The following is a 25,664-nucleotide window of genomic DNA, read 5'->3' as shown; positions in this document are numbered from 1 at the left end:
CCAGAACACCATAGATATAACTTTTGGTTTGTTGACTTTTAACAGCTGCTCCGAAGCCTCATTCAAAAAAAAAAATCTGGAAAATATTTATGAAATATTGTTATTATAAGTTGAGAGGGGTTCATCAGCATCAGTAGTGATAAGTGGTGCATTTGTTGCATCAGAGGAACACACTGTAAAACTCCATCATCTGTCTGAGGTGATGACTGATGGCTGACTACACGCTGCACTTCCTCTGTCGATCCTGGGAGCAGGAAGCAGAGGAGAGACTGTGATGTCATAAAGATGTCAGCGCAGAGGAGGATTGTTGAATCATTTGTTTTGAATTTCAGCGTGAGAAAAAGTTTGATTATCATTTCGACTATGTGTGACAACATGCACGCACCAATGACCACAATGGAGAAGTAACAGGCGAAGAGAAAGACGCAGCAGCAAACAGTGAAGGAGACGAGATGGGGAGGAAATGAGGAGACAGAAAATAGGGGAAATTATTTGTGCAGCACTTATTAAAACCTGCCTCACAAAGTGCTTCATGAATTAAATATATAACACAGCAATAACATACACAGTTAATGTCTGACTCATCAGGCTGGACTGAAGGGAAAAGAGGAACAAACTCAAAAACTCTGGATGAATTCAAGCTTAAAGTAGAGCAGTGCCGCGTTGAGAATTAAGTACAAAGTGACTTAAAGGTCCAGTGTGGAGGATTCAGAGGGATATATCGGAAGAAATGTTGTTATTTGTTATTTAATTTTCAGACTGTTCTCACAAATTTTTTGTATGTTTTCCTACGACAAGAAACGCACCCAAATTTGGACATATCCCACATATTTAAGGCTGCGTTCAGGTGACCAAGACGCTGACGGCAGTAAAGAAGGAAGGCAGGCTAGGTACCTAGAAATCGGACTTTCCCCTGGAGTCACGTGTTCAGATCTGTGTGAACTTTGAGTCATTTTAAAAGGTACGTCGTCACCATGTTTGTTCTGCTAAACCCACCCTCCTTACCTTTATGTTAGCTAAGTAACTGTACGTTAAGAGCGTAACGCTATCCGTGGGATATCATATGAACTACTCTGCGAGAATAACGAACGTTTATATCTACATAGGGAGCTGGTCCTCGTCTACGGAGATCACCATGTTGCACCACCATGTTCTGCAGCAGCTATGGACAAACCAAACACTGGCTGCAAGAGTGAATCCAAACTGTGCACTAACCAGGAGTTTCAGCTGGTTGCAATCTGCAATCCTCACCACTAGATGCCACTAAATCCCCCTAAATCTTACACACTGGACACAATGGGTGGTTTAAAACTTAAAATAGAGCAGAGAAAGACTCAAGTGCAACATCAAGAATAAAGAAACACCTAAAAAAGTTGCATAAGTTATAAGAATAAATAAATTCATTGATTTCTGCTCAAGTTTCTCCTCACAAAGAGGATTTTCTTCTACATAAAAAGAGACTTTCACATGACACACACACACACACACACAAATAAAACCTAAACTTTAAAGAAAAGCCCTCTGCTATGTTTTACTGTTAGAAAATGAAGACCAGCTTCTATCTAACGGAGGGTGAATTGATCCCAGCCCCTGGAGCTGCTGGATGAAATGGTTAGCATAGCTCCACAGCAGCCACTTCCTGTACTCTCAGTGTCACACTTCCTGCCTCGCAACACAGTCAGCGGCCGCCTGCCAACCCACCATCGGCCGCACTTCAATACTCTCCTCCTCTCTCTCGTCTCCTGTTTCCAGACGACTCCAGCAGCAGCACAGACACCTTGGCCTTCTCCCCTGAGCTCAGCTGGTTTTCTTTAGCTGCAGTCTCCAGCGAGGGAACAACGTGTCTCCGCTGCTGCTTCAGTTAAACATAAAAACAGTCCAGTGTTCCCCACAGTCTGAGGACGCTGCTGCACCCAGAGACCACACTCACACTGTTGAACCAACAGCGAGCCTCGACAGTAAACTAACGTGCAACAGGAAGTTCATGTAAAAGAGCCTTTTTTAAAATCAGCGACGGTTCTGGAAGTGATTCTGGTGAAATGACTGAGACTGAAACAAACGTGAACCGAACACTCCTCCACATCCCCCCGAGGAGGGTAAGACTAAAGGTTAGTTCTCAGAAATCTTGACTGTTTCCTAAATCACTCACCAGCCCACATGGCCCTGTTTAACTCTGCTGGATGGACAAATCAACAGAGACGCCTCCCATCACAACACAAAGTCATGCATTATAGTCAGTCTCATCATGTTCAGTTTCTATCGACTGATGCAGAGACGTCGAGCAGCAGCTCTCGTGTATTCAGTGTCTGTGATTTTCTGCTGAAATGCAGTTTTCTTTTTTTAGTCCGTGCTGTTATGACGCCTCAGATTCCCTCATCGCATTACATCATGTTGTCTTTACATTCATGAATCAGCAGTTCAGGCCGCCGCTGCAGTAAATGAATCTATTCGTCAGCTTTAAATGCACAGTGCAGCATTCTGGGAAAAAACACTCAGTCACTTTCTGGCAGAGAGTTCAATGAGAAAATCGAGATCTTCACAACTTCACACTTTGGTTTTTGTGTGGAAAAAAATACGAGGGCTGCCTGCTGAGAGCCGAAAGTTGGACTCATCAGTCGGAAACGCCTCAGTCGACTGAGATCCCCTCAAGCTGAAGGGTTTTCTTCACACTACTCAGCGTGCTGTGCAGTGAACGTCTGGAGATGTTTTGGTCCCTACATTTTTCTGCACAGTGAGCGCTCCTGACTGTCACACTCAGCTTCTGTTTGTTATCTAGTGTCAGCAACAAATGTTGTTGCACATGTCCAATCCATTCTTAGCGCCGTTAGCTTGGTCACTATATTACATGAATGCTGCTGTCACACAGAACATCCTGCTGAGCCCCGTTCAAACTTTAAAATCTTATATGCCCACCCTGGATCCAGAGGTGTTAGCCAACTATAGACCAATATCTAATCTTCCCTTTATGTCAAAGATCCTTGAGAAAGTAGTCGCAGACCAGCTGTGTGATTTTCTCCAGGATAATAATTTATTTGAGGAATTTCAGTCAGGATTTAGAGTGCATCATAGCACTGAGACAGCTCTAGTTAAAATTACAAATGACCTTCTGATTGCTTCAGACAAAGGACTCGTCTCTGTTCTTGTTTTATTAGATCTTAGTGCGGCGTTTGACACAATTGACCATCAAATTCTACTGCAGAGACTGGATCACTTAATTGGCCTAAAAGGTTCAGCACTAAGCTGGTTTAAATCTTATTTATCTGATCGTTTTCAATTTGTTGACGTTCGTAATGAATCATCCTTACGTACCAAAGTTTGTTTTGGAGTTCCGCAAGGTTCTGTGCTCGGACCAATCCTATTTACTCTATATATGCTTCCTTTAGGTAACATCATTAGAAATCACTCTATAAATTTCCATTGTTATGCGGATGATACACAGTTGTATTTATCGATGAAGCCAGAAGAAAGTAATCAATTAACTAAACTCCATAACTGCCTTAAAGACATAAAAACCTGGATGAGCACCAATTTCCTGATGTTAAATTCAGACAAAACTGAAGTTATTGTTCTTGGCCCCAAACAACTCAGAGACTCTTTATCTGATGACATAGTTTCTCCAGATGGCATTGCTCTGGCCTCTAGCACTACCGTAAGAAACCTCGGAGTAATATTTGATCAAGATTTGTCTTTTAATTCTCATTTAAAGCAAACCTCACGGACTGCATTTTTTCATCTGCGTAATATTGCGAAAATTAGGCCTATCCTGACCCGAAAAGATGCAGAAAAATTGGTCCACGCTTTTGTTACCTCAAGGCTGGATTACTGTAACTCTCTATTATCAGGTAGCTCTAGTAAGTCCTAAAACTCTCCAGCTAATTCAGAATGCAGCAGCACGTGTACTAACAGGAACTAAGAAACGAGATCATATTTCTCCTGTTTTAGCTTCTCTGCACTGGCTCCCTGTAAAATCCAGAATTGAATTTAAAATCCTACTGTTAACTTATAAAGCTCTAAATGGTCAAGCTCCGTCATATCTTAGAGAGCTCATAGTGCCATATTATCCCACCAGAACACTGCGCTCTGAGAACGCAGGGTTACTCGTGGTCCCTAAAGTCTCCAAAAGTAGATCAGGAGCCAGAGCCTTCAGCTATCAGGCTCCTCTCCTGTGGAATCATCTTCCTGTTACGGTCCGGGAGGCAGACACTGTCTCCACATTTAAGACTAGACTTAAGACTTTCCTCTTTGATAAAGCTTATAGTTAGGGCTGGCTCAGGCTTGCCCTGTACCAGCCCCTAGTTAGGCTGACTTAGGCCTAGTCTGCCCTCTCTCTCTCTCTCTCTCTCTCTCTCTCTCTCTCATCCTATTACTGCATCTTGCTAACTCGGCCATTCTGGATGTCACTAACTCGGCTTCTTCTCCGGAGCCTTTGTGCTCCACTGTCTCTCAGATTAACTCATATCACAGCGGTGCCTGGACAGCGTGACGTGTGTGGTTGTGCTGCTGCCGTGGTCCTGCCAGATGCCTCCTGCTGCTGCTGCCATCATTAGTCATTAGTCATACTTCTACTGTTATTATACACATATGACTATTGTCACACAAGTATACTGCCAGATATTAATACATACTTTCAACATATTGTACCACAGTAGCCAGAACTATAACTATAATATTATTACTTTCAATAATGTTGTTGTAAGCTACTGTCATTACCTGCATCTCTCTCTCTCTCTCTCTCTCTCTCTCTCTCTGTCTCATTGTGTCATACGGATTACTGTTAATTTATTATGCTGATCTGTTCTGTACGACATCTATTGCACGTCTGTCCGTCCTGGAAGAGGGATCCCTCCTCAGTTGCTCTTCCTGAGGTTTCTACCGTTTTTTTTTCCCCGTTAAAGGGGTTTTTTTGGGGAGTTTTTCCTGATCAGCTGTGAGGGTCATAAGGACAGAGGGATGTCGTATGCTGTAAAGCCCTGTGAGGCAAATTGTGATTTGTGATATTGGGCTTTATAAATAAAATTGAATTGAAATTGAATATGAAAAACAACAAATTGTCGAATATTCATATTAAATGGCCTCAGGGTCGTGGTCACGAGTGAAGGTAGAATGGAGCGTGAGGAGGATCGGCGGTTTGGCGTGGCGTCTGCAGTGATGCGGGCGCTGAGCCTGGACCGCCATGATTGAACTGAGCCTGAAGTCAAAGCTTTCGATTTCCTGGTCGATCTGCGTCCCAACCCTCACCTATGGTCATGAGCTCTGGGTAGTGACCGAAAGAATGAGGTCACAGATACAAGCAGCCAAAATGAGTTTCCTCTGTAGGGTGTCTGGGCTCAGAGACAGGAGGAGTCAGACATCTGGAGGGAGCTCGGAGTAGAGCCGCTGCTCCTTCATGTTGAGGTGGTTCAACATCTGATCAGGATCCTCCTGGGCGCCTCCTGTTAGAGTTTCTCAGAATGTCAAACTGTTTCAGGCACAAGAGCCTGACGTCATGATTTATATATTCAGGGCAAGAAAAGGAAACTTTAAGACACACAGAGAGGCCTGACATGTTGATGCATCAGCTGCACACACGGAGTCATTACGTCACTGCTCTACACAGCTTCAAATCAAACCTTCAGCCTGGTGTCAGTCTAACAGGAGTGAGGAGGTTGTGTCTCAATACTTCCAGCATTTCCTCTGAGTTACCCATCAGCCCCTGCACCTCAGCAGACTCTGTGAAGTCATGTCACTGGGTTTAAGTGTTTCTGGGTGCCTTCTCATCTCAACCACAGAAAGCCGCATCATTAACACAAACAGTCCTCAGATTCATCTGCCTAAACAAGCAGGAAACGAGCCTGAAGACAGGAGAAGAGAAATGGTACGCCCCCCACCCTCCATCCATCATCGTGTCACAGTCACATGAACATTAGTGCAGCTCGCCTGCAGGCTAGTCAGTCACTCAAGATGCTTTGTGATCGCACATCACACCACGAGTGACTCACACACTGACGGCTGAGCAGAGACGCCACAAAATGTCACTCTGTGTGAAAACCAGCGCGAAGACACACACTCATTTTACTGTGTTAATATTTGACAATGTCCTCCGGCTGTAACTGAAGGTTTTTAAACCCAAAACCTATTGGATTATATTATTAGACTCATTATTCTGGATCTAAGTTGGTGAAGCACAAACAAAAGATGTTAGAATTCAAGACTTTTTCATCTTGAGTTTTTGAACGTAAATCTAATATTAGCATCATTTGTGGACTCTTGCTGAATGCTGACCACATACACCTCACTTCTGTGGAAGTTGTGTCCGTCGATGACTCTGACCTGTTGCACTCGCAGCACATGAGGCACGCGGTCATGAGTTTGAGTGCTGGATGGACAGAGAGATGCCAGGATCACATGCTTCACACAGGAAACAGAGCCGAGCACAAAGAGTGAGCACAGTGCTGCTTTATGTTTCTACTACTGCCCACACACACTAAACAAATGCACACGCCATCCTCCCACCGCACAACATGCTTGAATGTGTCGCAACTCTTTTCACATGGTGTCAGTTTGACTCTGAGTGCACAGGAGGAAACAGCGAGAGGCTCTCTGGAACATCTCCGAATTCATTTCACCAGAAGACACGAGCAGTTTGAATAAACGGAGGAGCGGGGACATGTGGCAGAGATTCAGCCGGCCCCTTCACTTCCTCACCAACGCTGGCTTCGTCCCACCGCGCTCCTGAGGAATGCCAAGAACGGAGAAAACTAGTTCTGTGACAAAGCACATGAATGAGAACACGACCAGAGGCAACAGAAGCGTGTAAACAAGTCTGACCTCAGCTGCGCAACAACCAAAACCACAACCTCCCGTTTTTTTTATTATTATGAAACCTGAACACAAACTGACGAAGTCCAAGAACGACTGAACGACATCTGCACAGAGCTGCTGCTGGGTGACGGCCAGCAGGAACCAGCTTCAGTCCAGAATATGAAGACACACATGCAGAACCAGGTCATCAGTGATGTGTCTGATCTAAGGCTGCAAATAACAAATATTCTCACCATTGATTAATCTGCCCTTCACCTTCTAGATTATTCAATGAATAGTTCAATTAAGAAGATGTCAGAAAACAGTGAAACATGTTTTTAAACGTGTCCAACAATCAATCCCAAATCATTCAGTTCTCAAGAAGGAAGGAAGAAAAGCATTGTATTCTCACATTCAGAGGCCCAGTGTGGAGGATTCAGGGAAATCTACTGGTTGAAATGGTTGTAAAATCCATATTTACTTCAGTGTAGCCTGTAATCAGCCCCTCCAGGATGTGGCAAGAATTAGCACAAATTCAGCTGATCCCTGCAACTTCACTGCAAATGTGGCAAGTTAAATTCAATTCAATTCAATAGAAATGTATTTATCCCAAATGAAATTCTTGTGCCAGTGAATGCTTCAAATCACAGTAAAACTAAATACAACAACAACAGTTAATGTTCAGTGGGTTCTCCTGGTCAGGGTCGATCACTGGGCTCAGTTTTAGAACAACAGAGTATTAAATATCTGCAAAATATTCAAATATACAAGAAGAGAAGTGTTTTCAAGGAGCAAAGCAAAAACCAGTGCCTGATCGAGTAACAACAGGAAAAAGATAAACTAAAATGGAGAAAACAAAAACAGACTGCGTCTGATAATTAATGTTATATTGAATATGATATAACAATGAGAGGTGGTACTGCACATGATTCTGTTAGCATCACATAGCTAACAGTTGTTAACGGATTTCACGACAGATCGAGCCATCTCAGTGTTGGTGTGAGATTAATGATGTTAACCTCTGTCACAAGGCTTCTGTCCAAGCACCAAAATATGATGAGTAGTCATGAGACCACGTGGAGCTGTGTTAGCTCGTGCTAACTGGGCAGAGAAAGCAGGAGGAGAAGCTCATGAAGACGGTCCTTCACCCCTACCTATCATTGAGTCCCACCTTATGTGTGACTTTGAGAATTCAGTTTAGTATGATTTCAGTCAGACTAACATGTTGACATGGATTTTGAAAGTCTGTTTTTTGTCAGACTCATGTTGTGTTGACACATTACATGTAAAATCAATGTAAAGACGCAATTAGACATAATTCCCACCGGGTGGTGGATTGGATATGAATGACGTGAACTGAGCAGCGTGTTTGAAGCGAGGAGCCCCATTCCGTGTCATACGCTTATTCACAAGAGCTAAAAACTTCAGTGACCACTTCGCACCACGATAGCCGATCAGCACTGAGATCCTCCGGGGACGTGTGACGTTGAGGACGTACCGGCAGAAGTTCATTCAGCGATTCAGTGATTTCACATGCGTATGACACAAGTCAGCTCAAATTATTCTGCCGCTCAAACTTGCACGAGTAACACGACGCAGAAATGTGCATCGCGTTTGGTGTGAACATCATAACACAATAAATTGATTGACAAACTGAATGTGATTTTGTTACCTTAGAATGAACCGTTTGTATAGAGTCAGTCATGTTTCTACAGTAGCCCAAAGCAGACAAACCCAACAGTGGCTCTAGACGGGGTCATTTGCATTTGTTTTGTCGGCCACTGCAGTTATCATCAACGCTTGGCACACAAGAGAAGTTCAAGCTCTGCAACCTCGCCGCTAGACGCCACAACGTCCTACACACTCGACCTTTAAGAAGCAAGAAACCAGCAAATTAATTAAAAAAAAATCCACAGGGACGTCTTTTGCAGCCTGAGATAAAGTTTAGATCAACGCATCAACGCGGCTGTGCCTGAACTGAGACATGACGAAGACGAAGTGAAATTAACAGCTAACTTCTTGTGGAGAAAAAATGAAGAGGCTGTTTTTAAATGCTGTCATAAGTCACACAAGCAAGAGTCAAACTGCTCCTGATGATCAGACCACAGCTCACACTGAGTGTGTCAGGCTGCTGGCTGGACGGCTCACTGAGACCTGATGATGATGATGATGATGATGATGATGATGATGATGATGATGATGATGGTTTACGGCAGCAGGTTCAGTTCATACAAACTTCATGTTTGGTTATTTTAAACAGATTAATCTTTTAAATGTGATTAGAATCTCTGTGAAGCTGATCCAGACACACACTGACAGCCAGCAGAGGGTAAACACACCTCAACACTTCACACAGTGTCAACACAGTCCGTCACTTTAGTCAACATCACACCTCGGTCTGTCTGAGCACAACTTTTCCTCGAGGCTTTTCTACCTCCTCATCTGGTCCCTTCTGACATGAAGGAGCAGCGGCTCTACTCCGAGCTCCCTCCAGATGTCTGACTCCTCCCCCTATCTCTAAGGCTGAGCCCAGACACCCTACAGAGGAAACTCATTTCTTGTATCTGTGACCTCATTCTTTCAGTCACTACCCAGAGCTCATGACCATAGGTGAGGGTTGGGACGCAGATGGACCAGGGAATCAAAAGCAGGGCGTAAGTATAAACAGAGCTGGGGCCTGTGAGGTGGGGGGGCCCATAGAGAGAGTGGGCCCTCCAGCAATGTGTTGGGTGGAGAATGGGTCCTCATGAGTGATTGTCCCCTTTAAGATTTGCCTGTGTTCAAAGAAGAACTCTCATTAACCCTCTGAAACCTGAAGCAACATCACTTTTCTTGTGTACCTGATACTCGCTCTTTTTTAAATTTATTTGTATTTACTTCAGTTTAGTCAGTGTGTATTTTAGCAGAGTCAGGACAGCTCACAGAGAAAGAGTTTCACTGCCTGTAACCACGTTTACATTTGCTGTATACATTATAATAAACCTCTTGAAGCTTTTCTTTGCTTTCAGACACGTCTCACAAGTATTCAAACCTGACTGCTGCCATTTATGTCAGCAACATGGAAAAAAGGAAACTTGGCAAGAAATACTAATACTTAATACAAATAATAATAAATTTAGTTTTTTGTTTGTTTTTTTTTAAAAGGGGAAAAAGCTGGGGAAAACTTTTTTTATTTTATTTTTTAAATATTTAGTTTATTGTTTATTTATTCTATTTATTTTATTATTATTTTAATATTTTTTTGTACATTTCATTACATTTTAAAAATTATGTTACATTTTATTCATTGTTTGTTTTTTTTACTTTATTCCTTTTTTCCCTTTTCTTGTTTTTAATTTTCTCTTTTTGCTGATTTATTGCAAAAGTTTTGGGTCATTTCGTCTGTTATTGCTCGCTGCTTCTTCCCATGTTATGAAAAGACATAAAGCCTATTTGCTGGTTTCAAATGGTTAAATTAAAAACAGTGCCGTTTGCTATTTATGTCCTTGAAAAAGGTAAACCATCTCTGTCATGTCTATTTTTTTTTGTAAAATAATCAATAGCACCTAAAACAAAATGATATACTTATTCTATTGCTATTAATTATTTATTATTTATTATAATTGTTAAATTAAATTAATAATTTCTTATTTTCTTTGGTATTTTTTGTGAGTAATATGTTTATTGATGTTATCTAACGCCAAGTGTCTGATCATGTGACGTGACAATATGTGCACGATAGCAAGCACTGGGGCCCGTCAGTCAGAATGACCTCACGCCACTGATCGAAAGCTTTATATTGTTATTATATTATTTATAATATTGATATTTGATTTCCTCCTCATCGCCCAGCTGCACTACACTAAGTTTCATCTGTATTGTCTACAGGTAAGAAGACAGTGTCAGACACAACTATTCAGAACTATTCAAACCATGTACGATGTAAAACGTAACACTCGCACAATATCAACAAGAGTCAGCGTGGCTGCACATGGAGGCGGCAGGTTAAAGGGATAGTTCACATTTTTTAAAGTGGGTTTGTATGGGGTATTTATCCACAGTCAGTGTGTTACCTACAGATGTCAGCTGGTACGCCCCTAGTTCAGAGAAGCAGGCTGGAGTACAGGCATGGAAGCTAAGTAATGTACTGCTGTGGAGGGGTCGGCAACATCACAGATTTAAGACATCTAAAAACTAGGGATGTACACCGAGAACGTTCCTAACTGTGTCGGTCCTTTAGAACCTTAAAGCTTTTTGACACGGTGCTGCTATCGGTAATTTGCCCCCCTTTACCTCAAGGAACTCCTCACCCCCCAGACCTCCTCACGCACCCTCTGTTCTGCACAAACACCCTCCAAGCTCCCAGAACCAAGCTGCGCACAACGGGTGACCGGGCCTTTTCCTCTGCTGCTCCGAGGCTGTGGAACGCCCTCCCTGACCACCTTTGCTTTATCCTGCTCTGTGGCACTTTGAGATTGCTAAAATGTAAAGTGCAATACAAATAAAATTTATTATTATCTTTATTATTATTATTATTATTTTGTAGTGCATGCATCAAAGTGTTAATGACACTGCGTCTCCTGCTTCATCTCCACTCCAGTCAATATGTCGGCCATCAGAGCGCGGCGGGCTCACTTTACCAAACCGAATGAAAAGTCAGCTAGATGCAATATTTGTCAGAAACTAGTTTCGTGCAATGGAGGAAACACAAGCAATGCTATGAAACACTTGCAAGTCACTCATAATATTAAGGCGAAGGAGTGCAGCGTGTTTGACTGCCTAAGCAGAGTGTCGTAGCGTTAGCCCGGCGGCTAGCAACGCGCTGTCGTCCTCAAAGCAGCTTCCCTAAAAAGCTGAATCTTTTTAACATCTTTTCACGTCATTATTTTTTACACCAAATTATGTACAGTAGTATCGATATCGATAAAATCCTAACGATATACATCCCTACTAAAAACATCCCACCTGAATAAATCAATATCAGATTATTTAGAATATTTTCACTGCTTTACTTTAATGTCAAACAGTGATTTCCAGCAGTAAACTGAAGCCACTGTAGAGCCGTCATCACAGCCAGACTCCACTGACAGAAACACCAATTCTAGCTCGCTGAACACGGAGCTGCTGGTCGACTGCCGCCTCCATCTGTTAGTTAGTCTGTGTTATTGTGGCGCTCTGGTGTTTTGAAGGGTTAATTCAGACTCAAACACACATAACACAGACTATCTAACAGATGTGATGAGAGCACATAGAGCCAGCAGCAGCAGCAGCAGCAGTGACAGGGAGGATGGAAACAGAGGGCTCTGTGGGGACGGAGCACCTGCTGCAGCAAGCCAACACGCCGTCTGTGGTCATTGTGACTTGACCAGCGGACTTCACTACCAGCTGATTGGCTGTTGAAACAGGTGACGTGCTTTAAAACCAGCTGAGCGTCAGGTGACACCATCAGCCGGCTGGAGTTGAGCTCAGACCGGTCAGTTCACACCGCTGACACTTTTCTCGGCAGCGTTTTCGTCTCATCATGAATCTCTGGTCTGAACTGGGCTTCACGCTAACGTTTAATTTGTAAAATTAAGAATGTATGTAAGAACAAAACTGTGACGATACGATATTGTCACACACAAATATATCACGATACTGTGCTGTATTGAGTTCCCCTGATGTAGAGCAGTGAAAATATTCTAAATATAATTTACATCAAACACTGACTGTCTTCTGGGTGGGACGTTTTACAAGAGGCTGAACTACAGTTTGCAGCTGCCCCGTGCACAGCTGCACATCACTGAGCTTCCATATCTGACTCCTGCCTGTTTCTCCAGACCTGGTGCGCGCTGACCGACATCTGCTGAGTGTAACACGCTGACTGTGGGTAATGATCACACACAACCCTGCTTCAAAACATCCAGACTGTCCCTTTAAACAGTCCCACAGGGGAAGAGACACTGGCTGCAGGACGAGCAGAGGAGATGGTTTATTCTGTCCGCCATCACATCACTGTGTATGGGTGTGTGTGTGTGTGTTAACTCTGAATTCCCCCTTTCAATACTCAGCTCTGCATAAACTAAATGTTTACAGAAGCAGCTCAGAGTTTAGAGTGTGTGTGTGTGTGTGTGTGTGTGTGTGTGTGTGTGTAGAGTCACTGCCTCCAGCCAAATGGCATTCAGTCAAACAGGTTGGAAACAAGCACATGAACAAATTCCTTCTCCTTTCTGTCTCTTCATGATGTGGACAGTGTGTCCAGCTGAGGACACGAGTGTGTGTGTGTGTGTGTGTGTGTGTGTGGGTGTGTGTGTAGCCAGCAGTGGTCTCTTTGAAAAGGAACCCCAAATATGTGGAGCTGCAGTGCAGTGTGTCCCTCAGCTCTCTCTGGCACCAGCTCAGCTCCAAACACATGCCTTATGTTCCTCTTCACACCACGTGACAGCCTTCATCCTCTCATCACAGCCCTTCATGGACTCACTCAGACATTTAGGAGTAAGAACAGTTCACACAGGACTCACACTGACCATCACCAGTGGGTGGAAGAAAGGACAAACCCTGGCCTGCAGCCAGACCCAGACCCGGACCCGGACCCTGGACCGGTCTTCAGGTCGTCAGTGAGCGAGTAAAGCTCTTCATCACACGGTGAAGGTCTGAATTCACTCTTCATCAGCAGAGCTGGAATCAGCTGCAGCTGCCCTCGTGAAGATGACAACTTCTCTGAGCCTGTGGCGCGAGCTCGGCTCTCACGGTTTCCGCTTCACTGAGTTATTTTCCACACACACGCACACACACACCAAACTCAGAGCAAACTTCACACAGCGTGTCCTGAACCTACCTGAGCAGGTCTGAGACGCTGTGCACGGTTAAGAGTCTCCCATGGACCGTCAGTGAGGGCAGGCTGGTGTGCACAGAGTCCTGGAGCGCGCAGAGGACTCAGAGACGGATCAGGATCAGGACTCAGACACAGATCAGGCAGACAGGCCAGCTCAACTGGCCCCACCCAGAGCCTTATGTGCACAGGGTTGAGTCAAGGCTCTGCTGAGGAGCTCTGAGGGAGGAAGTGATGCTGCTTTGCTGTAGGTGATGCTGTGTAAAAGGAGCTTTAATGAAGAGGAGTCTGACCTACAGGAGGAAGAGGAGGAGGAGATGCACCCGGACTCATCAGTGACAATTAGCAAGTTAGAAAAGAAAATAAATCTCAGCTGGTGCAGAGCTCAGCTTCCCACTTCTGCAGGTGTGATGTAAAAAAAATATTTTTCAAGTCACAATGAGAAACTTTTTCAGTATTTAAGAAATGAAAGACTTTTCTCAACATAATAACTATAATATGAACACTAAAGACTATCATCTGTCATTATTCTGAGAAAATGTCTCAGTATTCTACGTTATTATTTAAAGGAATCTCATTGTTTTTGAAACACTAAGTACGTTTTTTTTATTACAAAGACATTATTTTGGGAAAGTTTATTATTTTAAAACACTGAGTCAATATTTTGAGAATATTTGTCATTATTTTTATGATAATAGTAATTACTGTAAGAAGGTTTCTTATCAGTTTATAAGTTAATGTCTCTCATTTAAAAAGAAAACTTGGTAATAATTTTGAAAAATGTCTTTTTTAAAAATATTTTGAGAAATCGCATTTTTTTAAAAAAAATACTACCTAATTATTTTGAGATTAATAAGTCATTACTCTGTGAAATCTAAATGTTTAAAGAAAAAATAGGTAATGTATTTAGAGAGATTTTCATTTGTTTAAGATTTCTAACTCATTATATTTAAAAAAAAATTCTTTTGAGATACTAAGTCAATATTTGGAAAAAGTTTCTTATTATTTTGTGATAATTTGTCATTAGTTTGAGAACATTTGTCATTTTTTAAAAGTACAAGGACATTATTTTGGGAAAGTTTATTATTTTAAAACAGTCAATATTTTTTATAATATTTGTCATTATTTTATGATACTAGTCATTACTTTAAGGTTTCTTATCAGTTTATAAGTTAATGTCTCTTATTTAAAAAAGAAAACTAGGTAATTATTTTGAGATTAATAAGTTATTACTCTGTGAAATATAAATATTTTTAAAAAATTAGGTAATTTTTTCTAACTCATTAAAAAAATGGTTTCTTTTGAGATACTAAGTCAATATTTTGAAAAACTTTCTTATTATTTTGAGATAATTTGTCATCATTTTGGGAAAGTTTCTCATCATAATGTCTTATAGAATCTTTAATTGTTTTACAGTGGCAGAAATAGGCTTCCATACATTTGGGATTATTTTTACTTCAGATAATATTACGTCTTCGTTTTTACAAGTCAGATGACTTTTTTCATGTGCTAATAAATGATATCATTGATATCATTGCAGAAACTCAGCTGAGGTGCTGAGCTGACGATGACCTGCAGCTGGTCCCTGTGCAGCCCTGAGTGATGACCACCAGACACATAGATGCACCCGCCATGACACACCTGCATGTTACTGTCCACATCTGGAGAGGAGCCCCTCTGCCCTCAGCTGGCTCCTCTTCCTCTCCGCCCTCTGCTGGGCTGTTCACATTGACTCAACCCCGCGCACACACGGTTCTGGATGGGGCCGCTGCAGCTGTGCCGGCTGGGTCTCTTATCCGGGGTTTTAGCAGTGATGCAATGTTTCCAGATGTGGAACAAGAGAAAAAAATATCCTTATTAATCTGAGCTGAGGAGCAACAATTATTCTCCCACACATACAGACGGTCAACACAGTTATTACATAACACACTCTTTGTTTCACTTTCTCCTGAAATGAGGAAAATATTTGTTTATTATGACGTCATCACACTTTATGAACGTTAACACATTTCACTCACACACTTTGATCCCAAGTGACTTTAGGACGAAATGTTAAAATGTTTATCAGGATAGTTAAATCAACCACGTGTCTGAGTAACTGTGACGTCACAGATCATCTTTACTCTCTTCTTATACCTGCATCACTTTCAGTGTGTGTGTGTGTGTGTGTGTGTGTGTGTGTGACTAAAGGAACTCCAGCTGTGCAGTGAGCTCAGTGAGGTGGGAGTGGGTGGATGACTCTGTGGTTTGTTGTGATCTGAGACTTCTCATTATCAGCTTCCTCCGCTCAGTTTGCAGGGACAGGACGAGGGCGCCTCCTGCTGGACGAACACACACATTACAATAACCTGTGACACCAGGGGTCAGCAGCACCCTGTACTGCCATAAGAGACATTTCTGACCAATAAATGAAACTAGTCCATACCCATTGAGTACAGCATACCATACCATGACTTAGTCACACCAAATATTAGAAACAACACCAACATTGGTCCACAGGGGGAGCCACAGCGATCGGTCGCATTTTAGCCATTTTGAAGCATTTTTCTGTTGTTATAGCGCCACCCAGTTGCCAATTAGAGTTAAATTTCTCCAGTCACCTTGAGGCGTCCTGTTCTACATATCTACCAAGTTTAGTAAAAATCCATATGGCGGTTAGGCCTAGATAAGAAATGAGCTCTCTAGCGCCCCCATTTTGTTTGATGGGGTCAATAATGGAGGGGTCCCCTCAGATTATGTGTGGTCATATGCCTACAAAGTTGCGTGGTGATGGGTGAAACCCTTGAGATGTTCTACACCTTTATGTGATGAGCCACGCCCTCCGCAATATTCATTGCCTTATAGAAGCTCAGTTTTAGTAAGTTTTCCAACTTTTGCCAAGAGGGAACTTTAGATATTGGTCCCTAGATTATGTTCACCCAGTTTCATGCAGATCGCTCAAACTTCCTAGGAAGAGATCCATTTGAAGTGTTTTTCAAAAAATTCAAAATGGCGGAAAATCTATATAAGCGGAAGTTATGGGTTCTTGAGGCAAATGTGTTCCTCATGAGGAGAGGCATCTCTGTGCAAAGTTTCATGTCTCTACCACATACGGGGCATGAGATATGCCCATTCAAAGTTTGACATTTCAATGGGTTGCTATAGCGCCCCCCTTTGGCCAATTGATGTAATATTGCTTCATTGGCATCCTCCCATGACCCTCTACCACTGTGCCAAATTTCACATGGATTGACCAAGTCAGTGAGGAGAAAAACGTGGAACACACACACACACACACACAGTTTTCATCATTATATAGTAAGATAAGATAAGATAAAATAAAATAAAATGAAAAAACAATTTCTTATGTGCATAAATACAAATGAAATTAAATGATAAAGTACATGTGGGGTTGTGGTAGAAAACCTATATAATGGCTCAAAAAGATAAACATGCAGAATCACCGCTACATTTTGAATATTAGCATTTAAAAGTTCACGTAAGTGTTGAATTAAAAAAGGAGCGAAACAGAAATAACTGCCAGATTCACATATTTACAGTGTGAGCAACAGTTTCTAGCTCTAGAGTTTTTGACAGCAGGACTCGGCTGACCAGATTTCAGATCAGATCAGAGTCAATCAAATCTTGAAAACTGAAGAAGAAGAAAAGAAAAGGAGTATTTTGAAGTCAGAGCAGATCACATGATCCAGCCTGAGGTTTGATCCTCACCAAACCTGCAGTGTGTCTGCTCAAAACTCATCTCATTCTGATCCTTGACGGCAGGGTTCAGGAGCAATATGTCATAAAAGTTATTTATATTTTGACTTGTTTGACAGTTACTTTGATGAAGAAGATGTTAGGCTCCATATTAAACCTCTCAGTACACTCAAGTTAAAAAAGGATGTTGTCCCAGCAAAGCAATCCCCCAAATATCTGTCAAAATCAAACATAAATCCCATTTACAGCACTGGGTATCTGGATGTGCTCATCTGTAACGTTTCTATCTGGATCAGTTTGATTCAGTCAAATGTTGCTTTGTTTTGTTCTGATCCAGATTAAAGTATTTTGAACAGCTGAGCCCCGAGAATGTAGAAGTCTGTTGGTGTTCATGGACAGCAACACAGGAATCCATTAAAGGTGCATTTAATGTAAAGTTAAGCATTCATTAATTGATTTAATAATGTTCATCCAACACCACTCAGTCAGCGTCTGATGAAATAAATATTGATAAAAAAAACACAAACACAAATGTCTTTATTAATTTTTATTAATGATCTGTAAATTTTTAATAAAACATCAAAAAGCCTTCATTTTCTCTACAGGAGGGATCATGGCTGACTCTGAGCATGTGCTGAGTCATGACTCATTAATATGTTAAAATACAGATTGTGTAATTTTAAACACTGATGAGCTCAGATATCTTTTCTCTGTGTGGAAACTTTGAAGAGTTTAGTTTCCCTCTCCTTGTTCTCCAGGAGGCATCTGAACAAACACCTGCTGCAGGTATTCACTCCTGGAGTGGTGATGGAGGGAGCTCAGCAGACGGACACACGTCAGGCATGAAAGAAAAAAACAACGCTGACTGGCTGCTCAGTGGCTGAGAGCTGATTGGCTGCTCAGTTGGCCTTGGTGGACAGACACTGGTTGACCACCTCTAGCAGCGACGAGTTCTCCAGAGCCGCCGCCACTCGCTCTTTGTCCGCCAGCTGTTTGTTCACTGCACAACAATAAGAAGACGTGTTAACACATCACAGTCAAACCCTCAGAGCACGGTCATATCCCATCATGCCTGCTGTCTCTGCGTGAGCTTTACCTGCGTCCTCTGAGGCGTGAGAGCCAGGTGTGATGTGGACATCGATCTGAGAGGAAACAGAAACAACACACACAACGCTCAGACTGAAGAAGAAGAACACAACACACAGGAAGTCCACAGTGTACGACATGATGGTCAGACTGACACACACAGCGTCTCTCAGTCAGAACAATGACAAAAGACGGACTTTGATGACATCATGACTTAATGTGGAACCCTGGGAATTGTAGTCGTCACTGCTTAAAGTCAGTCTGTGTTTCATTCAGTTACATTACGTTTTTCCACTCTAATCAAACAGCCTCAAGTAACGTCAGCTAACGGAACACTGAGTTGCTAACTTACCATTAGCATCAGATGAGTCGATTACCAACGCAGCTACTGTAGCTGATGTTGTGTCTGATTAATTACAGCTCAGCACTGTTACCAATTTATCAGTGGTCAAACTATCAAACTTAAAATAAGTTAATGAGCAGTAACACATTAACCCTTCGGTCGGGACTCAGTCAAACAGAAGCTTTTTGGATCCATTAACTGCTTTAAAGTGTCTTAATGATGAAACAGACGTCACGTTTTTTGTGATTTGTCTCTGATCATTAGGGCTGCAACTAATGATTATTTTCACTGTCGACTAATCTGTTGATTATTCCTTCGATTAGTCGACTAATCATTTTATAGAAAAATGTGTTAAAATGTTGAAAAATGTCGGTCTGTCTCTCCCAAACCCCAAAATGATGTCATCTAATGTCTTGTTTCGTACTCACGCCAAAGGGTTTGAGTTCACCATCATGGGAGAGTGTGAAGCTGACAATATCTGAACGTAACAAGCTGCAACAAGAGTATTTGGGTACTTTTATAGTACTTTTATATGAAAAATGACTCAAACCGATCAACTACTAAAATAGTCACTGATTATTTTAATCATTGATTAGTCATTGATTAGTCGACTAATTGTTGCAGCCCTACTTAGATCTCTATAGACTTCATTATTTCTCTCACAGCCTGTGTGTAAAGGTGTGTGTGTATATTAATATTTATTTTTCTGGGTATCTCATGTCACTGTGTTTTATATCTCACTATATAATGATGAAACTCTGTGTGTGTGTTCCACGTTTTTCTCCTCACTGACTTGGTCAATCCATGTGAAATTTGGCACAGTGGTAGAGGGTCATGGGAGGATGCCAATGAAGCAATATTACATCAATTGGCCAAAGGGGGGCGCTATAGCAACCCATTGAAATGTCAAACTTTGAATGGGCATATCTCATGCCCCGTATGTCGTAGAGACATGAAACTTTGCACAGAGATGCCTCTCCTCATGAGGAACACATTTGCCTCAAGAACCCATAACTTCCGCTTATATAGATTTTCCGCCATTTTGAATTTTTGGAAAAACACTTCAAATGGATCTCTTCCTAGGAAGTTTGAGCGATCTGCATGAAACTGGGTGAACATAATCTAGGGACCAATATCTAAAGTTCCCTCTTGGCAAAAGTTGGAAAACTTACTAAAACTGAGCTTCTATAAGGCAATGAATATTGCGGAGGGCGTGGCTCATCACATAAAGGTGTATAACATCTCAAGGGTTTCACCCATCACCACGCAACTTTGTAGGCATATGACCACACATAATCTGAGGGGACCCCTCCATTATTGACCCCATCAAACAAAATGGGGGCGCTAGAGAGCTCATTTCTTATCTAGGCCTAACCGCCATATGGATTTTTACTAAACTTGGTAGATATGTAGAACAGGACGCCTCAAGGTGACTGGAGAAATTTAACTCTAATTGGCAACTGGGTGGCGCTATAACAACAGAAAAATGCTTCAAAATGGCTAAAATGCGACCGATCGCTGTGGCTCCCCCTGTGGACCAATGTTGGTGTTGTTTCTAATGTTTGGTATGACTAAGTCATGGTATGGTATGCTGTACATAATCACAGAAACTGTCAGTGTGTCATTCTGTCAGTCAGTCATTCTGTCTGTCCCATGTTTTTCTACTCACTGACGTGGTCAATCTATGTGAAACTGCACATAGGTACATATATACATAGGTAGAAGGTGACAAAGCTACCAATGGCTATGGACTAGTTCACTTGTTATTTTTTCATTATTTTGTCATTATCTGGGCCATGTGATGGCCTCCTATTGGCTCCTGCTACTCTGCAGGTGAAGCCGTACCTGTGTTGTCTGTTTCTAAAGCCCTGACGCAGACCTGCAGATCTTGGAGTGCCTGGATCATCTTCCTGTGTAACCTCATGAGTGTTCATAACGTTACTGCTGACATTATCTTGGTGGCTGGCATGGGCCACTTGTCATAGCAGCTGTATTCACAAAGCTTCCAATTACAGAGAGTTGAACTTTCCCTTAAAGTTAAGACTAGATCCTGGCAAAGTTATAAGCCCTTTAAGAAAGTTTGGAGTAGTTTAGAGTTTCTTAATCAGAGGAGAAAATGGTGGAAACACAAAGAGGAAGGAGAAAATGCCAAATAATGCCAAATATAAAGTGATCTCAACACTGAGACATTTGGAAACAAAATACATCAGTGCAGCAGTGATGACTTGGGTCTGTGTCAACCTTCGATCAGCAGTGATCACACTAACAATGACAACACTGTCACCCTCTCACATTGATAAAAAAAAAAAAGCAACAGGGTCGACTACGCCTCCTCACTGAGGTCACAGTTTCTGTCTCTTCATCAGAGTTGCTCTGAGAATTTTCCTGCATTAAAACCAAGCTAAGTCTTCAACTAGACAAAGTTAGGAGCTCTCTCTTGTGAACATGGTCACATGTCTCTCCTTCATCACTGTGTTGCAAAATGGCAATTCATAAAAAAAAAAAAAGACGCTGTGTGGAAGAAAAAATGCTGCATCACTGTGACTGTGGTAAATTCTGCCTGATTCCTTCCCCCTCTGATTCGCCCTCTGACACATCATGTGGTATTTCCCAAGGAAGCTATAAAAGTTGTTTATAGTTCTCCTGGTGTTTCCTCAGAGGTCAGAGCAGCTGGAGGGGAGAGGGTGACATGACGCCATTCATATGGTGACCAAATGAAACGCAGCACTACTCTGAATAAAAATACAGATTTGTCTGTTTTTTTAATTAATAATACTCAATGTATCAACACACACACACACATACACACACTCACACACACACACGTACACACGTACCTTGAACCTGTCCGGCAGGGAGCGCAGCAGCTTGACTTTGATTGACAGACCGATGAGTGTAGCCATGCTGCAGTGGGGGATGGTGGGTGTGAACTCGATACTCACGTTGCTCTCTGCATCATTCACCTGACAGAAACACACACACACACACACACACACACACACACACACACACACATTGACAAAGATTTCAGAAACGACACACTGAGCGCAGTTAACTTCTGCAGATAAACTTTATTTTAAAGAATAAGAAAAACAACATCTTTTGTAAGTGCAGTCAAACTGTGTTCATGAAAATGAGGCAGATGCAAGGCCACACTGACCTTGACCTTTGACCACTGAAATCCAATCAGTTCATTGTTGCATCCAAATGAACATTTGTGCCAAATTTTAAGAAATTCCCTCGAGACGTTCTTGAGATATCGTGTTCATAAGGCCGGGTGGACGACAATAAAAACAAAGACAGACTGAGAGGTGCGTACCTTCACTCGGACTTGCTCCACCACGTTGAGTTCCTCCAGAGACAGAGGATGCTCCGGGTCGTTGATGGATCTGATCAGATGTAACTTTAGTTAAAGACTTTAAGACAACATCACTAACAGAACAGTTATTAATATAATAATAATTATCACAGGCGACATCGATGACATCACAGTGCTTCTCTTGTTGTGTAGTGTGAATACTCTCAGAGCACACTGTAACACAGGGCACAGGCGAATTAAGAAAAGTCTGTCACCTATTCGATTTCAAATGTTGCTTCCTTTGTTTTACAGCTGACTCTAGTGACACACTCTGTCTTTAATAATCAAACATCCATCAGGCGACATCATGAGACAAAGATAAGACACAGAAAAATATATTCTGTTGTCTCGTAGCGTGCAGGGTGCAGACTATGATCAGGCCTTTCACTCAGGACGTCACAAAGAAGTCGTCAAACTGTCTCAAACCGCAAAGATGTTGAAATTAAAACAAACAGAAGATCGTGATATATCAGAAGCTGGCAGCAGTGACTGTCAGCTCAGGATTTTTACTTCAATAACCAGATTAATGATTCACCACCTTCATAAACATGACGCTCCAGATTTCATCAAATATGCTGGAAAATATGGCGGATTATAATCTGACATCCTGCCTGCTGTGTTTAACCACAGGTTTGAGTTCATCTCAGTGTGTCGACCTGCAGGGCTGGAGTGTAACTAAGTACATTTACTCAAGAACGTACTTGTACTTCTTTTCTTTACACCATTTATTTCCGATTTCATGCGTGATTATGTTGTCTGGTTTTAATTTACCTGGTCAGATGCAGCTCTCCTCATCTCGCTGCATATCCTTCGTACTATGATAATAAAGAATTTCTATTTCTATCTGACTAAGAGTATTTCCATCTTCTGCTCCACGTCAGAGCGAACTACTGTACTTTAACTGCACCGCATTTATCTGACAGCTTCAGTTCTTCCTCAGATTACTGTATAAAACATGATGCACTGCTGTAGATTAAACTGTCCAACAGAAGTTCAACATCTACATCTGGAAAATGACTCATTAATGCAGCAGGAATATTTATCTACAAACAGCAGATAAACAGAACTAACACACGTTACTGCGACATCCCGACTGTAACTGTAACTACTTTGTCTCTGATAATACTTGGATACTTTTACTTCAGTCAGGTTTGAATGCAGGGTGCTGTTCGTACTGTGTGTCAGGTGCAACGTTACAATACTCTGAAAGGTAACTTTAACCAAAAAAATCCGTTATCAGTACGCAACAGATAACGTCATCTGAGGAATGACGCAACAGCTCGTCATGTTATAACACAACAGAAATATGTATCATAACATTATCATCATTTAAATACACGCACACAGGTGTTGTCAGTCAGCTGTTAGAAAGCAGAGAAGCTCAACTATCTGAATACAGAAACAGGATATCGAATATTTCTCGGTCATCGATCGGGTCATGAACGTCTTCATCCTCCTCTGTGGCCGTCAGCAGCCTCTCACCGGACCGCTGGAAGATCACCGGGTTCGCGTTCTCCAGACGGGTTCCTCCGGACATCTTTAGCACCTGTAACAGTCCACGGGAAACACTAGACTCTCGTGATGTTGACGGCGGTGCAGAAACACACTGCACCATCAAACACCAGCACTTCCTGAAACAACGGAAACCCGCAGAGTCCAAAAGCGCTCAAGAGAAAGTCTTAAAGGGACAGTACACCTAACGGGTCCCTCTGCACATGCGCAGTAGTGACAGGAGTAACAATACTCAGTGTTGGCAGCGATGGGCAGTATTTCTATTACTTGTATTTAAAATACGTATTTCAATTACATTTGAGTATGTTGTCATTTGTATTTGATAAGGCCGATAAAAAGCAAATGTAATTTGTAACAAAATACTTTTGAGTGGAGTAATTTTGTATTTAAAATACTCAAAATACTTTCTCCATGAATCAAAAAACAAAAATAATAGGCCACACATTCTTATAATATTAACTGTAACAATATTTTTCACTTATATGTTACTTACATGTTTTTTTTTAACAAAAAAATGTGCCCTTCACTGACCTAGTGGTCTGTTTTACTGGACTGTGCATAACATGGGAATTTCCTATGTTGTTGTGGTTGATGCTTGGGATGAGTATGCTACAAATGACTTGCCTCATGTGGGATCAATAAAGTTGTCTGCTGTTGTCAGTGGTTGGGTCTCAAGAACCAAAATAGCCTAACCCTTACCCTACTACCATCCCACTGGCCAATGAAAGAGAGACATGTATAGGCTACTCACGTGTTGTCAACAAGCACAAATCTGCAATAGCTGCGACCAAATTTGCTACTATCACACCATTAATGGATGAATCATGGTAGTTCTTTTCTTTCTGATACAGTTACTCATGGTCTGTAGTTGCAGCATGTAAATTTTGAGCATTTTTGGTCAAAGACTTTTTGAGTTATTCACAAAAAGCTTTGTGGACCAACCGACAGAGTGACCTATAGAGCTGCAGGTCGCTGCTAAAAAGAAAAAGAAAAAAAGCATTTTCTGTATTTGAAAATACAAAATACATGTATTTTATTTTCATACATTTATTTGAGGGGTATTTTGTATCAAAATACATTTTGATGTATTTTTGCCCATCTCTGAGTGTTGGGGAGCAGTGACTAACTACGAGTAACTAAACTATTTATTTATTTATTTGTTTATTTAACGGGGACAGTGCACAGCTCTCAACCCTACCAGAGTTAGCTACTAGCTAATTTACATCTGTAGTCCCTGAGCAGGAACAGAAAAGAGACTAAAAGGGATAGTATAAAACAAACAAGCGCACACAAATACAAACAAATATAAAACAGATCATAATCACAAAACAGCATCTTCAACAACAACAATAACAAAGTTTCACCCTATTAAGACACAATGGCAACAATAAAATTCAGATTCAGATTCAGAATACTTTATTAATCCCCGGGGGGAAATTGTTTAAAATCACAATGTTAAGACACGACAATAACAACAAGATTACAAACCAGTGAATTATGAGCCGGTGTTTGAGTTTATGATTGATGGGTGCATGATGGGGTTGATTTTAGCCATGATTTTATCTTGGATTTTAAAGCCAGTAAAGGTGCGACTCTTTCTGATCTCGCTTGGTACTGAGTTCCAATAATTTGTGGCTCTGACAGAAAACGTGTCCCCTCCGATGTTGAAACAAAACCTGCACTCATGCACGTCTGTGTTTCTTTTGTTTCAACTGTCTTTGAAAATGTGATGTCTTGAGAGAAGTCCTGAGGGTTTGGGTCGTGACTTCCTGTTTCTCCTGCAGATGGCAGAAGCTGCTCATTTTCGGCCTCAGCAACATGCTGACAGTATCCACAAGTTCTGGTTCAGTATCATCTGTCTGTTAACAGTTCTGGGATTAATTCAGCTGCATTGATGTCACGACACTTTGTGATGAAAATATTCAGTGTTATGTAAAAAAAAAATGAGTGTTTAAAGCCTGTGAGCAGTAAATAATGATTTACTGTACGTGCCATTTGTTCATTCAATATTTTGTTCAGTGTTTTGCACACCAGCCACAATCAGATCTAACACACACCTCATTCTTTTCAACACAGCCCAGCTCTACCATCAGGGGACA

The 25,664-nt window shown here is 41.7% G+C and overlaps 2 protein-coding genes across 2 annotated transcripts in view; both read right to left on the bottom strand.

The window, feature by feature from the left end:
- Window positions 1–13,742, bottom strand: part of wipf1b (WAS/WASL interacting protein family, member 1b) — a 47,150-nt gene extending 33,408 nt beyond the window's left edge. The window contains exon 1 of the mRNA XM_033613009.2: window positions 13,577–13,742. The gene's annotated coding sequence lies outside the window, so the exon portion shown is untranslated. The remainder of the gene's footprint in view (window positions 1–13,576) is intronic.
- A 4,056-nt stretch (window positions 13,743–17,798) lies between these two features.
- ciao2b (cytosolic iron-sulfur assembly component 2B) lies at window positions 17,799–23,714 on the bottom strand. Its single transcript, XM_033613030.2, has 5 exons — window positions 23,464–23,714; window positions 22,015–22,094; window positions 21,533–21,658; window positions 18,363–18,408; window positions 17,799–18,266 (listed from the first exon to the last, which is right to left on the bottom strand). Exons 1-5 carry the CDS (start codon window positions 23,666–23,668, stop codon window positions 18,166–18,168), a joined length of 558 nt encoding a protein of 185 aa, XP_033468921.1. The 5' UTR covers window positions 23,669–23,714; the 3' UTR covers window positions 17,799–18,165.
- Window positions 23,715–25,664: the final 1,950 nt, after the last annotated feature.

This window comes from Epinephelus lanceolatus, chromosome 17, assembly GCF_041903045.1.
Source record: "Epinephelus lanceolatus isolate andai-2023 chromosome 17, ASM4190304v1, whole genome shotgun sequence".
In the NCBI taxonomy this organism is placed as follows: domain Eukaryota; kingdom Metazoa; phylum Chordata; class Actinopteri; order Perciformes; family Serranidae; genus Epinephelus; species Epinephelus lanceolatus.
Note: the sequence above shows the minus strand (reverse complement) of the source record. Positions and strands in the feature narration are given on the sequence as shown.

Coding starts and splice junctions, on each gene's coding strand:
- ciao2b (XM_033613030.2), bottom strand. CDS start 23,668: ATGGTGCAGTGTGTTTCTGCACCGCCGTCAACATCACGAGAGTCTAGT. Junction 21,659..22,014: donor TGGAGCAAGTCCGAGTGAAG/GTACGCACCTCT, acceptor TGTTTCTGTCAG/GTGAATGATGCAGAGAGCAA. Junction 18,267..18,362: donor TCACGCCTCAGAGGACGCAG/GTAAAGCTCACG, acceptor ATTGTTGTGCAG/TGAACAAACAGCTGGCGGAC.